The sequence below is a fragment of the Carassius gibelio genome, chromosome B15 (assembly GCF_023724105.1).
Source record: "Carassius gibelio isolate Cgi1373 ecotype wild population from Czech Republic chromosome B15, carGib1.2-hapl.c, whole genome shotgun sequence".
NCBI lineage: Eukaryota > Metazoa > Chordata > Actinopteri > Cypriniformes > Cyprinidae > Carassius > Carassius gibelio.
The window spans coordinates 9,655,288-9,670,089 of NC_068410.1; the positions used below are offsets into that span (position 1 = coordinate 9,655,288).

Here is a 14,802-nt window from a genome sequence, read left to right on the forward strand (position 1 = left end):
AACGAAGATTGCTGCACGACTCAATGGCTCATTTATGCCTTCTTCATATGATAATAGCAATCAACAGATATTTGTTGCTTTTTTCCTGTTCATTTAACTGCTTCTGTGTTGGTTCACTTCAATCATGAGCTGTCCCCCCCCCCCCCCTTCCCTTGTTTTCTCTCTCCCATCCTATCCCTCTTCACAGGATTCGGCTTTGTAACTTTCGAGAACGAGGATGTGGTGGAAAAGGTCTGCGAGATTCATTTTCACGAAATCAATAATAAAATGGTGAGTTGCTTTCACCTCTTTGCAATTTTTCAATTCGAGGGCCGGGATTAATATTTGATGCTGGAAGCAGAATGGGTGCTTATAATGGGCAGGGTACAGTGAGGGTGACAGGGCTGCTGGGTGCATGTGTGCGGGGGCGGGGGGTGTCATCCCTATCCCAGCCTGCTTTCAAGTGGATGAGGAGTCACTGGTGTGCACTGGCCACAAACCATGAAATTGTGTCTTGGATCCCTGTCTGCCAGGCTGGGAGTAAAGTCCTGTCTCTCTTGCCCCGTTGCAATTCCCTCATCCAGGGAAGACTGGGAAAGGATCTGGCAGTCATTCTGGGGGCTTGTTAAAAGTGTGTGGTGCAAAAGATTGAAAGAAGATTTAAAAATCAAAGCCTGGGTGCCTCTTGCATCTGGGCACCTGATGCCCTGTCCTGCGATTTTATGTTTGCTGCTACAGTTCGTATTAGATTTCTCCATGTCTTGCCAAGCTTTTGAGAATGAAAGACAGCAGAGGGACACGGTTCCTAACCTTGAGGCTTCTGCAGGCGAGCCACAGATGCAGCTCGCAGTGATCGTGAAGAATCACGAAATGAGGACAACCCCGGTGTCATTCTACATGACAGCCAGTTAGCAAGATTTTTAATGAAGGTCAGCGCTGTCAGTTAAGTTCAGTTACTTATACTTACAAACCACTGAGAACCATGAGCCTCCAGGGGTTTTCCATGAGATCCAGCTCAGTACTGATTTGTGGCGTTGATGATCAGCGTTGGGGAGTTAACTATGTGGCTATGTTGATTCATTAGCATCACAGTAGCTCATTTGTTACCAAAACTGTTTGTTTTGTGTTTGTTTGTTTGTCTATCAATTCTTGATTGAATTTGATTAAAATTAATTTGGGTACATTTCAGTTATGTGTCAATTTTGCTTATTAAATATAAAAAATAAATCTTTCTTTAATGCTGGAAAATTATACAGGACATTGATTTAAACAAATTAAAAACAGTAACTTTTTTTTTTTTTTTGCTGTTCATTTAAAGAACAGACTCTAGAATCACTTGTTTTGTAATCAGACTTCATGTTTTTTTTTTTATATATAGTGTTTATGATAGTCATTTTTATTGATATGACCCTAATTGAGAGATAAATGTTTTTTTATATTTCAAAATTCTGTCTACAGTTTAAACTACTACAGTAATAGTAGTTTCAATTGCAGTTTCCAAATAGCTTTTCCAATCTTGCTGATGACACCGTGTATCCCAGTATTCCATTCTAAACATGACAACACTATGAGACCAGCCTCTCCTGTCTCTCCATTGATTTTTGTATGATATTGCATCAAATGTTCTCATTATTCAGTGAGCGTCTAGAGAAAGCCTAGATTTCTTTTCTTCTTTTAACATGTTTCCCCCAGCGTCTCATAACAGGAACCTCGCTGTTGATCAACTGGCTGGCTTAAATTGGGCCATTGGAGAATTACTTGCATGGCTAATATCAGTCAAGAAGGTTTAAGAAAAAGATAAATGCGGCGAAGGGAAAACATTTACTTAAAATGACAGCTTTGTCATGGTCTCTCAGTTCAGATCATTTCTCAGATGATGCGCATGGAACGAAAGGCTTAAAAATCAAGAAAAAGGTCAAGGCGTGTTGGGCAGAAACCCGTGCTTCCTTTTGCTCTCTTTTGCTCTTCTTACTGATTTCAATTGCCATCATCAAGTTGCTTTTGCCAACAAGATCAAAGTGGTCTCTGAAGCCTCGTCTGCTAGCAGGCCTGTGTGCATATTTGACTTGCTAATTCGACCATGGTAATATTGTTATTATCATGAATATTTTGTACAGCGGCCGTAATGATCTCCCTCTGCTTGTGGAAATGCCAGCTTTGTACGTCGACTTCCTGCTTGGTGAGCCGCCATCTTCAGAGGCACCATCTGTGACCCTCGACCCCAGGCTGTGGAGCAGAGAGCGAGCCAGGCTCAGTAGCTGTTTATAGAGAGGCTCTGTTGACCCAGTAAGGCCACTCTCGAGCTGCCAGGGCCCTGAATATCCATAAATGACCCTAAATGGTTCCAGGAACTGGAAAGCTGGACCGGTGGAGGTCTCAACAGACCCCAGGCTTACTGATCAGCTCATTTGATATTTGGCCTGGAAATGCAGCCAGACATTATACATTCAGAAGACATTTCCTTGATCCACATGCTTGGAGACAGGAATGTAGCATCCAGCAGGCAGGTTCGATCCCACACAAAGAGGTTCTGATGGATCGAGAGTACCTTGAAGTGAACTCTTTAGAGATCAATTTGAAATGTAATTCCACTTCAGAAGTAAATCATTTAGCGAACTGAACACATATTATCGCTTGATTATTTTATCAATGAAAACAATTAAACTAAAGCACAGCGCGATTAGTTCCAGATTGAGCAGATATGGTTGGGAATCACTATTAATAGACAGACCCTAATGGTTGTTTTGACTATTTTCCATCCCTTTCGAACAGCACGATCAAAATCATAATATCCTGTTACGTCTGTGTGGGAGCTTATTTCTGAAGTCCCATTTCAAACATTCTCTGTTTTATCAGGAATTCCAGAGACTTTTATCCCCCACTGTGCTGTATGTCATGAAGGAATACTGTGTGAACGTGAGCCGACTGTGTTGGATAAGTGGTTGAAATCACCTGGAAAGCTATAAAGCGCCGGGATGACTTCAGCACTGTCTCTGCAGTTTGTCCATTGGACAATGCCTTCAGAAGAGGCACTGGAGCTGAAAGGAAAGTTTGGAGTCTATAGTTTCTACTGTAGTTAGAGGGGTCATTATGGGTCATTCCTGTCATGTGGCAACTTTTCAACTTCAAACATCACAGAATTGTAATACTAATTTGAGGTTATATTATATACATATTTTTATAGATGGAAAAATGAATTCCAATCGCTAAAAATATTATTAAATATCCATATACTGTGTGTGTGTGTGTGTGTATACACACACACACACACACATACATAAAAACACACACACTTCTTTTATTGGGATTTAAAAGTTGACTTCATAGTGGAAATGACCTTTACCGTGGCAAATGCTAACAGCCAACGTATAATATACTAATGAAAGCACTCCCATTTAAAACCCTTAAAACTAAAAATAAACAAGTACCCAGTCTCACTAATCGACTTGTGGGAGGTTGGAGCATTGTGACCCACAGCTGAGTGAGGGAGCATTCAATAGCGTTCTAATTTTAGGTCCCAGCCAGGAAGTGTTATTTATAGTCTGGTGGCTGTTTGGCACCATGGAAGAAGTGACTGTATCCTGACCCCATGCAAACCCTCTCTCTGGGAGTTCTCATGGACATATGACTGCACATGTTATCTCGCGCTCTCTTTTTGATTCTCTATCACTGCCTCACTCTCTCCCTCTGGGAATCATGTATGGACTGTTGGGTTGGGCGGATAGACGATGCCATCATCCATCGCCGATGGGCTAATAGACATCGCGATGTTGAGCCTGAAGATATTGTCCGATGCCAATTTTGTAGACATCACCCAACCCTAATGGACTGCATAAGTCATCTCTCATCACATCATATTCAGGAACGAATCCTTTCCTTCAGCCGCCTGTTATTAAGCGATCAAGTACTCCGTCAATACCCTCCTTGCCCTTAAAGTAAAGCGCACTGCTGCACCAGACCCATGAGTCCCTGCAGCAGAATGATGTGAATTCTGTGCTCATGTCCTCTCTGGCAGTGCCCTTGCCTCCTGCCGGCAGTGTGGAGGTTGTTGCTCTCATTTCTGTTACCGTTCCCACCACTCCTCTCTCAGTGTGCCCCGGCTGCCCAGCCAGGATTGCCGCCTGCCCACAGCGAGCCGGGCCATTAGCATGTATGATAAGTGCAGAGTGTGTCAGCAGGCCAATTTAGTGTCTGCCTTGCTGTGCTGAGGCCCCGGCCTGCGCTATCATTGCAAGATAATCTACCACTGTGAGGAGAGAAGAGGGAAAAAAGTGTCACTTCAGGATGGGAGAAAATGACTCCTATTTTCCCCGCCCTCTTCTTTTTTTTGGCCTGAAGGCTCGGGTGCTCTCTGAAGCTTTCTTCAAGATGTGGCGCAAACAGCGGTGACCGTGCAGAGTTAGTGTGCTTCCATGCCTGCTTCATTTAGCAGCCGCGTACCAAGTTTCAACGCGTGTCTGTTTATTTGTCGGACTCTCTAATCACCCAGATCTGTTTAGGCCTTTTTATCTAATAGATGTTTATTGTCGCTCTGTGCGCAGTGACTATAGATGTATTTACACACTCCTGCCACAGTATCTTAAGAGTAGGTTGGGCTAATGGAAGGGGATTGTGATATTTGAAAAGATTACAGTAATTCAGCCAGTTGTAATGGAGCGGGCTGTTTCCGGAGAGCTCTCCGAGATCTGGAAATGTCACAACAAAGAAAGGAGGAGATTCAGCACATTCGCTGCTTAAATAGAAGGGAGGATGAAATCAGAGAAAAAAGGGTGCGAGTGTGTGTGTGTGTGTGTGTGTGTGTGTGTGTGTGTGTGGGCATGTTTTTGTGACATATCAGGACACAACTTTGTATAATGACATGGGTATGACACAGGTATTTCAAGGATAGGGTGTCTTATGAGGACATAACCCATGTCCCCATTTTTCAAAACGCTTATAAATCATACAGAATTAGTTTTTTTAGAAAGTAAAAATGCACAAAGTTTCCTGTGAGGGTTAGGGTTAGGGGTAGGGTTGGTGAAGGGCGATAGAATATACAATTTCTACATTATAAAAACCATTACGCCTCTGGGATGTCCCCACTTTTCACAAAAACAAACGTGTGTGTGTGTGTGTGTGTGTTAGCATATAGATAAAGATAATAAGAAAGCAGAGCGACAGGTGTCATTCCACGGAAATGTTGTTTTGTTTACTCATTAAAATATTCATAACAGTGTCTTAAACAATGAATAACTGACTCAAGTTTTACTGTGTTGTTATATCATCAAAAATCCAGAAGCTTTTTTTTTTTTTCTCCCATCATTTATTGGAACTTTTTAATTGATCTTGTCAAATACAACACTGTTAGGGAATGTCATGCAGTTGAAGGGAGGTAGGGGTGAAAACACACTACGATGGAAAAAAGTAGGTATTGTTTGGTAGATGCAGGATCAGAATCATTGTGTAAGGTTGCGTTTCACTCTTTAAATTACACCAGAGCAAAGTCGTTATTCTGAGTCTTTGGTTTTTTCCCCTTCTTTATCTGTATGTGCTTACCAGAGTTCTCACTTTAACACGTTGTTAAAACAGACATTCAGTTTGGGAGGCATAAATAGCCTCTGACAGGCTTTCTTTTTTTTTTTTTGGCGAATATAGATTTCTGTGTCAGATGGAATAGCTGTAAGTGTATCAATAATGTACAGGAGCCCCAAGTCTCCAATGTAATTTAATTCAAGTTGCGATGAATTATGCCTTAGTGTTAAGCCGAGAGTTCTGGTGCCTCTGGGCAAAAGAGCAGGGGGTTGTTTTCTTTTTTTCTCTCCCCCTTTCCTCTCATGTCTGTTGTATCTCTGGGAACTGTACAAACAAGATGCCTCATACGGTGTGACCTCTTGCGCAGTGATTTAACAGGAGTTCACTGAGAGAACTGTGATAACATTTTAATATTCTGTATTTGATGTGAGACAGCAGACACACACACACACATACTGTACTGGGCCTGTTAGAGACAGCTTGAGGTTTGAAATGTGTATATCTACTTGAGAACAGTTGCTTCCACATTCAATGTAAATATGTGTTAGCTTCCCCTGTGCGTGCCGTATGCTGCAAAAATCACACATTCCCATTCTTACAGGGCCAGCAAACATAAAAACATATGCACAATTATATTGAAAATCTTTCAAATGCTGTTTACAAAAAAAAAAAAGATTAAACTAATTTTATTTTAAAAAGTGCAAATGTTGATCTTTAACAATATGTATTCATGAATTATGTAAAGATACAATCAACTCAAAATAATGGTTGAGTAAGTTAATCGGGTATTGGTTCTTTAACCACTGATGGATTCAGTTTGGAAACATTAAATGAAAACTATGTTGTTCTTATAGCATTGACAAGCCTCTTCTTTTGACCTGCTTTATTTGCTGTCGGGACATGAAAAGTGTTTTTCAAGCTCAATATCAGAGATGAAAAATGGATGTCTGAAAAAGGGGGGTCCAGTCAATTTGCCTCTCTGTCTGGCTTTATGAACGATCTCAAGTGGTACGGAGGGTGGAAATAAGACTGATTCCTCAGGCAGCCCACCTCAGATATACAGCAGGCGCAGGGAATTCTAACTCCATCATTGTGACAATCTCAGTGCGGCAGGGCTCATGAAGGTGTCCCTGTTTCGCAGGTCTCTGCCTGTTTAGAATGCATATTTATTTGTTTGGTTAAGTGCCTTTCATGTCAGGCATTATGTGATCCCAAACTCTGGAGAGTAAGGCAGGCTTTTTGCAGTTCTGCAGTTCTGAAAGTAGAAAAGAGTTGGAGTGAATGAATCAGCTTTCTGATTCACTTCTTTATTCTCCCTGTCAGAGGAGAATGCTTTTTTCTCTCACTCTCACTGAAAGAGAAGCAAATCTGCTTTAAGGAGCAAAATTTAACCGTCTTGTGTTTTGTCATTCTTTCTTTCTTTTCACAGTGGATTATTCAAAGTGAACATTTTCAGATTATTGATTCTCTTTGTCTGCCACACATGCTTGTCTATTATTGCAATATGATTATGCTAATTCTGATTTTCATTTAAATTGCAGGAAGTTCATTTTCAGGATTTATCTCAATCAGGAACATTGCCTTTTCTATTTATTATTATTTTTTTTTTATTATTATTTTTATGAGGAAACTAGTATCAATCCTGGATTACTCAATGCTCTGACAAAGAAAATGCTCCAGCCAACAAATGAATAAAATAAAATTATTAAAAAAATTATTATTATTATTATTATTATTATTATTATTATTGTGTTTTAAATTATATTATAACTTGAATAGTGGTATATATTTTATGCATGTATCTATCTTTCTGTATATTAGTGATGCTTCTGATCTACATTTATGAAATATTGGCTTGTGTGTCTGGTATCCCAGCAGTCATCAGCCTGTGCTGATTCTTTGTGAAATCACTCCCTTTTCAAAGTCAAAACTGGTGGCTGAAGTTTTTAGTGTGAGTGACATTTCTTTTCACAAGGTCAGGGCAGCAGATTAGCAGATTGGATCTAATCTATCCCTAACCAGCCGGCTAATAAGCTGCGTGTGTGTTCTCTGGAGCTGATCGATCCTGTCTCACACCTCTCGCCCGCTCACACCGGCTCTGCCAGGGACACAGACACTAATGGCCACATTTGCTCCAGCCCACCGGTACCGTGTACCCGCTCATGATTTCCCGACAATTAGCAAGGCGAGTGGAAGCACCCTGTTCTCATCTCTGCTGTCATCCTTTCCAGCCTGGACTTCCACTTAACCTGCTCTCTGGGGTGAACAATAGATGAGAGATATTATGGAGTTTTGATTGCATTCACACACACATAAACACCTTGAAGTCTCTGTTGGGCTCCGTGTGGCGGTGTGGTCATTAGACAGGTGGCAGGGCTAAATGAACAAATAAAACGTTTGCTAACACTTAGCCTTCATTAATTAGTCATTATACAAATAATTCTAAACATTATATAATTAAGCAGTGAGTAACAAGAGACGTTATTATGAATTTAGATGTGGCTAAAGTACTTCGCACAACATGCACAGACATCCCAGCAACCATTTCTGTATTTACTATGTATTTACTAAGTGGCTTATTGCTTTATAAAAAAAAACAAGAACACAAATTTACATGAAAACTTTATTTTATTAAGTCAATTTTAGTGTCATCCTTCCATTAGAAGATGTACCCCCTGAAACATAACTAAAGTTATATTCAGTTCACTCTAGAAAGCTAAAAATTCAGACATTCATATGCATTCAAGTATGAATATAAATAGAAATATTTGAATACTTATATTTTACTTACAGTAGATTATCTGTTGAGTATTATATTATTTAATATTGAATTTGTAAAAATATATATATATTTATATATAAAATATTTGTATAAAAATGTATTTTGTAATTATTTTTAATACTTTATTAAATTCATATTTGAATTATTTTTTCATTTCAATTTAAGTCCCACATTAACAGCACCATGCAACTTTTCATATGCAAAAGTTCATGATGCCTTGATATTTCACACAAAGAGGGCTTCATTTCATTTTGAGGTTTTCAGTTGGTCTTTGTTTCAAAGTCAATGCCCCGATTTGGTCCAAAGTGTAGACATCCCCAACAGTTGTCCCTCCTGTCCTTTCCTCCTCTCGTCGTCTTTCTCCCCCTGTGCAGGCGTGATAACGGAGCTGCCCTGTGCTCTCAGGTCATTAGCCACGGGCCTTCGTAGTTTCATTAACAAGGGTAGGGAGCTCATCATTGGCCTACCTCAACTGACGAGGGTAATTAGTTAAGTAATAATGTGAAGCCGTAGTCATGGCTCTTAAATGCCCATTGATGACAGTCAGATTGGAAGCCAGTCTTTCCTTGCCTATTAGCAACACACAGAGATTGCAGGCCTCATCACTGAAACCACACACTGACATAATTACACGCATCACACTTACACACACACACGCGCGCTCTCTCTTTAGTGCCAGCGCCTAATGAAGGCATGTTGTATTTGGAGAAGTCCTGAGGACCTGAATACTGATTGCGAGTGCTTGTTGGTTTATGTGCTCATTTTTGGAAAAGAGACCACAGTGTTTGCATTGCGACGTCTGAAGTTTGTTAGCCTGCTCAAAGCGTGAAAATACAGCTTTCTTTTAGCGCATTTGTTGACATATAAGGTCATTTGAGAGAATGGAGGCGTTATCTTGAACAGATATCTGGATTTCCTTTATCTTTAGGTGATGAAATTCGAGGATATTTTCTCTTGCCGTTAACATCAAGGTCAACATACTGTCATACAGTCACCTAGCTTGATGTGATGCATGCTGGGTGGATTAATTAATTTAGAAGAGCTCTGCCAGTTTTCCGAAGGTATTAATTTATTAATTTTGAATATTTCGGGCTTTGCCAATTAAAATGGACCATAAGATTATGCACATCACGTATGTGTCTGGAAGATCTGATGTGTTAGAACAGCTGGGATAGTGGAAAAGAAATAGACAAATTTAGGCAACATACACCTGCACGACCAAATCTTGTTGCCTTGCACACATTCAGTCAATTATATTTTGTTTTATTTATTTTTCTTTATTTTTTCATTTGTATAATTCACTGTATTCTCTAACTTATCCCAAACTTTATTTATTTAGACCAGTTTTGTTTTATATAAATATTTTTTTTGTTTGTTTGTTTTGTTTTTTGTATAATACATGCTATTCTCTAATCCAAATCTTTATTAACACTAGCTCTGCCAACCAATATGTGATTGGGCTAGTCAACCCTACAAAAGACGATCATCTACCAACTGCTCCAGTGGCGTAGAAGCGTATTCTGTAGTCATTTTTGACATGATTTACCGACCTTTTGCATACTTTTTTCAGCCTTTTCAAATCTCATATCACATCAGAAAGGCATTTATTTGTCAATACAAATGAAGGAAATTATCAAAAAGTGGAAAATTAAATATCAGGTAGGGTTAGGGTAGGTGTAGGGAGGGCTTATATTGTCCAAATAAGGTGCCATCCATTTGAATTAAAATTATAATTTACACTCAATACATTATTATTGCATACTGTTTTGTAATGTACTACAATACTGAATTGCAGATAATTTTTGGCAATAAGTAGTATAAATAGCTGAATATCCTTTAATATGAATATATTTTAACCCAGTGTAAACACAATCTTTTGCTATTTTCACTTAGTGTAAATAGCATGTACCGCTTAGAAAATATGCTATTTTCACATACCAGTTTGAAAGCCCACATTTTAGATCATTCTATTAATTTAACATTCATTCATTAACATTCAAGTGTTTTAAATCACATAATTAATATATGAAAGGGTGCTGAAATTCTTTCTTGTAGTGTGCATTTGCTGTTAGCAAGTCTAACTGAAGCTCCAGAGAAGAGCAGGCAAGCGTCTATAATATAAATGGACAAATAGAGGTTGACATGGTGAGGACAGATTGTCTACTATGCCCTACAATAGTGCTCATAGTCAGTCCCTATAAGCCGGTTATGTGCATTTACCACTAAACTTACCCTAGGCAGTGTGTGCACGATGGAATGTATACATGCACCAGTAATCAGTCTGTCAGAAACTACATACCCTCCCGGTCATCTGTGTTTTCATTGGGCTTCAATAAAGAGCGGCTGCATCTCTCAGGTTGTTGAGGCTTTGTTGACACATTGTGAGCACGACACCGTGCACAGTGTTAGGGTTGATATTTCTTACCGTGTCAGTACTGCAAACCCATGGATGCTTCATTCTGGACCTGTACTTAATTTTGATGCCTGTGTTTGCAGTTTGTCTGTCAATCTTGACGCCCACTCTGTGTGTTCTGTCACGAACAGACTTTTAACCGTGCATTGTGGAGGAGGGCAAAATGTCAGTCAGCACAGCAGGAAAATTATCAGTAGAAGGCGGCAGGGAGCAGGTTGGGGGGGTGATCAGGGGGAAGTGTACTGGGTAGAAATAGTTTGATGATGAGGACCAGATTGGAGTGGCAAAACAGTAGGGGAATGATAAAGAAACAAAAATAAAAACTTTTTTTTTTTTTAAAGAACTTATTCTTCTGCCCGAAGACATCAAAAGTGCTCTCTCAAAAAAACTACAGCAACAAGACTACCAACTGAGATGCACAAACACTGTGATTTTACAGTCTGAACAGAGTGTTTGGTTTAATCCCTTTCATTAATCTAACGAGATATATATTTCCCTTATTAGAACTCTTGATTAGTTTATCTGCAAGGTGACACAAGCCAGATACGAACAAAACTGTTCTTATGTCATGTGGGCAGGACATTTGTAATAGTCGGACAGTACCTTGATGCAATAAGTGGTCTTATTAGTACTCAAACAACATCTTTTGTGCTCCATCCACAGGTAGAATGTAAGAAGGCCCAGCCGAAGGAAGTGATGTTTCCTCCAGGGACGCGGGGGAGAGCCAGAGGTCTGCCCTACACCATGGACGCCTTTATGCTGGGAATGGGCATGCTGAGTAAGTGTCATCTCAATTTCCTGCTTACAATTATTCATACATTAACACTGTCAGTCAGTGCTGTGATCTGATCATTGAATGGGGTGCTAATTTCAAATCAGCATGAATCTGCATTCAGACCATTTTACTTCTATAATGCAGCTTAAAAAAAATGTCGACGGGGTTTTATTTTAACCAACAGGAATTGATTGGATTGTGAAAAGCGGGTATTACATACAGACCAGCACAGGTAGCTCACTGTGATCTATATATGACTGGTGATTGTAGAAGAAGGGTTGAAAATTAAAGGGTCAAAAAGTAAATAACATTTTATTCTTTGGAATAATGTGCACCACGAAATCATTGAAGGTATGACCAGGGATGTTTATTATGAATGTCAATGGGTTCAAATTTGATTTCATGTTGATTTTAAAAATACCTAATGGTTGGGTCTTGTTCGCTAACCATGTGTCCACATGTATTTTTGTGTAAAGAAAAAATGTAGAACATTTTATTTATTTATTTGTAAGTTAACAATGTTTTTCTGTATGTACAATAAAATAACTCAAAACACATGTACAAAAATATGTTATATTGTATAGTACATTATATTTAAATAAATAACAAATTAAATATCAAATTAGAATTTTTTTAATATTTTAAAATCTAAATATTAACAGTGACTTTTATTAGTGTAAAATTATATTGAATTATTAGAAAATTCTGTGCTCACTGGCTCTAGATCCAGTTACGCACTGAATGTGATTTTAGAGCAAATGTTGTCTCATGCTGACCTCGGAGACAAATGGTCGTTTCAGAATGATACTCGTAAATATGTGTGTTCAAGCTTTAAGCATCGATGCTGGGCTTGATGGCGTGAAACAAGTGCATAACTGTAAACTCTGAGAACAAAATGCCAAATCATAATGTTGGAACAGGCGGACAGGGAGAGGCAACAGCCCATTGAAAGAGCTCGTCGGAGAGAGCACTGGGACTGGCGCTCTGATGCTGGCACTGCGCTCGCATTAACGTCGCCACGCTCTGCTAGCGGCTCCACGAATGCCATGCCAGTTGAAACTCCTCTCCATTTCTGCTGGGAGCCCCGCTTCAGAGTCTTCATGGATATGACACGTGTGTGCTATCACAGAGACGAGCGATGGAACCCGTCAAACACCAGAGCCGTCATCCCGACACCAGCAAGAGCTTGTCTTGACGTTTTTCTGTAGATTTGACGTGTGTCAAGAGGACAGGAAACGTAGAAACAGACAAGAATACCCGCCTCTCATCTCCCCCCTCTCAAACTTCAACCATCCCCCCCGCCCCCTACAACCAGCTCCAATGACAAGAGATAATTACTGTGAGATTGATCGTCTGCTGAAAGTAACTGAAGCAAATAAATCGTTTGATGCCTGGTGTAGAATGCGAATGGCAGCTAATGGGTGAAGCTGCAGGAGAGGTCGTCCTGCCCGTAATTTGACTTGATGAAGCATCCTCGCCGGGCCCGCATGAAATATGTTATTGATATTCAGCCAGCTCCGCTTGCAGCCCCACAAAATCCCTAACCGACCCTCACCAGAGCAGGGCTCTGCATTATAGTGCTAAATGAAGAGGAAAATGTAAGTAATGTTGAGTTATGAACCTATGATTTCAACAAACTGACCTCAAAGGAGGACGAAGTCATCCGTTCATTGGTTATTCGGTGTATGCTAGCACACTTTGAGACCTCGCGCCAATGACTGGCGCCCCCTAGCATTTTAGGAGTCTATGATATCATTCAGCTTCACAGTGCAAACAGTGCGATGTCAGCTCAAGTCAACTCTAGTCGAGGTTGATAAAATTACGCCACAAGTGGATGTCATGAGCTTATTAGGGTTTAAAGCAGATCAGTGTTGAACAAACAGAAAGGGAGGAAGACTGAGACAGTGGGAGCAGAGAGCTGGTTAAAGGGGGTAGCGCTCACTCAATCGCATCACCGTCTTATCTAAATGAAATTGGAAAGCAGGACAGCGAAACATTCCTTTTGGTAATTTGCATACAAAAATCAACAAGGCTCATTATTTAAGGAACTGCAATTCCTTATGTGCTGAAATCTCATTAGAGCCCTGCTCTGAGCAACGGTGTTTACCACACCTAATCGAGCTATTTATCTTTATTGTGCTGGGCCTCATGTATGTTTGCTAAAATTAATACACATCTCAACCAGCGCAAAGTGCAGCTTTACCAGATGGATAATTGATTTTACAGTGAATCGAAACTGTTGAGCCATAAAATGGGCGCATTAGCATGCATATTAATAACGCAAATAAGAGGGCGAGGCCGTCGCCACTAGGCCAGATTAAGTGACAGTCTTTATTTACACCGTTGCCGGGAGACGGAAGGTGTCTGCCGTGATGACGGTATGGTTTAATGAGTCTTCTCCTCAGGCTCAGGTACCTCTCTTTCTCCCCCTTGTGTTTAGTGTTGTCTGGCTCAGTCTCGTCTCCCACCGAGGGGTCGCTGCAGCATGAAGTCTTGCCACTTGTTAGAGGACGTCAAAGCTACGGCGTGTCTGGTGCTTTTGGAGCTGGTCTCATGGTGTGGCCCTTTGTTGAGCCCACCACTCAACACTGAGGCTTAGCTCGGTCATTAAACACATAAGAGAGCCATTTAGGTCTGACAATTGAGCTGAATAGTTTTGACGAGGAGGTGGAGGAATGTCTCTGGGAAAAATTGGTACCCTACGTGATTGTTTTTCTGTGCTTAGCTGAGCCAGAAGTGGCGTAAAACATGTTTTTGTTCAACTTTTGTTAGACATGTATTCGGACAAATACAGCCTTATTGTGAGCTTTTGTGTGAAGGCTCTGCACTAGTGAACAGCAGGACATTATTCTGGGTTCAAGTTGAGGCTGTAGCTGTATACTTTAAGACTATTTTCATACTTGTTTATTTGCTTAGAACAAACCTGAGTTTAGACCTAGCAAATAATATATTCAGATGATAAATTCAAAGATATTTAGGGCCAGAAAGGAACTAATTATTTTTTTACCAGCAAGGATTCATTTATTTTATCAAAAATGACAGTATAGGCATTTATAATGTTTCTGTTTCCAATAAATCTGAAGGATCAAGTAATACTAAAGACTGGAGTATTGGCTACTGAAAATTCAGCTTTGCTATAACAGCAATAAATCTAATTTTAAAATGTATTAAAATAGAAAAGTAATTTTAAATTCTAATAATGTTCCCTAATGTTATTATTAATTATATTTCATATTGTTATTTTTTTATTTCCGTATATTTTTGATCAAGTAAATTCAGCCTTGTTGAGCAAAAGATATTTGTATGAACTATATTGACAACTATATGAACAATATGAACAAC

At 39.8% G+C, this 14,802-nt stretch overlaps 1 protein-coding gene across 11 annotated transcripts in view; it reads left to right on the forward strand.

Moving 5' to 3' along the window:
• msi2b (musashi RNA-binding protein 2b) overlaps positions 1 to 14,802 on the forward strand; it is a 251,834-nt gene that overhangs the window by 192,520 nt on the left and 44,512 nt on the right. For all 11 annotated transcript variants that reach the window (XM_052575397.1, XM_052575396.1, XM_052575394.1 and 8 more), the window contains 2 exons: positions 188 to 270; positions 11,349 to 11,463. In XM_052575397.1, coding sequence (XP_052431357.1) covers positions 188 to 270; positions 11,349 to 11,463 — 198 coding nt within the window. The remainder of the gene's footprint in view (positions 1 to 187; positions 271 to 11,348; positions 11,464 to 14,802) is intronic.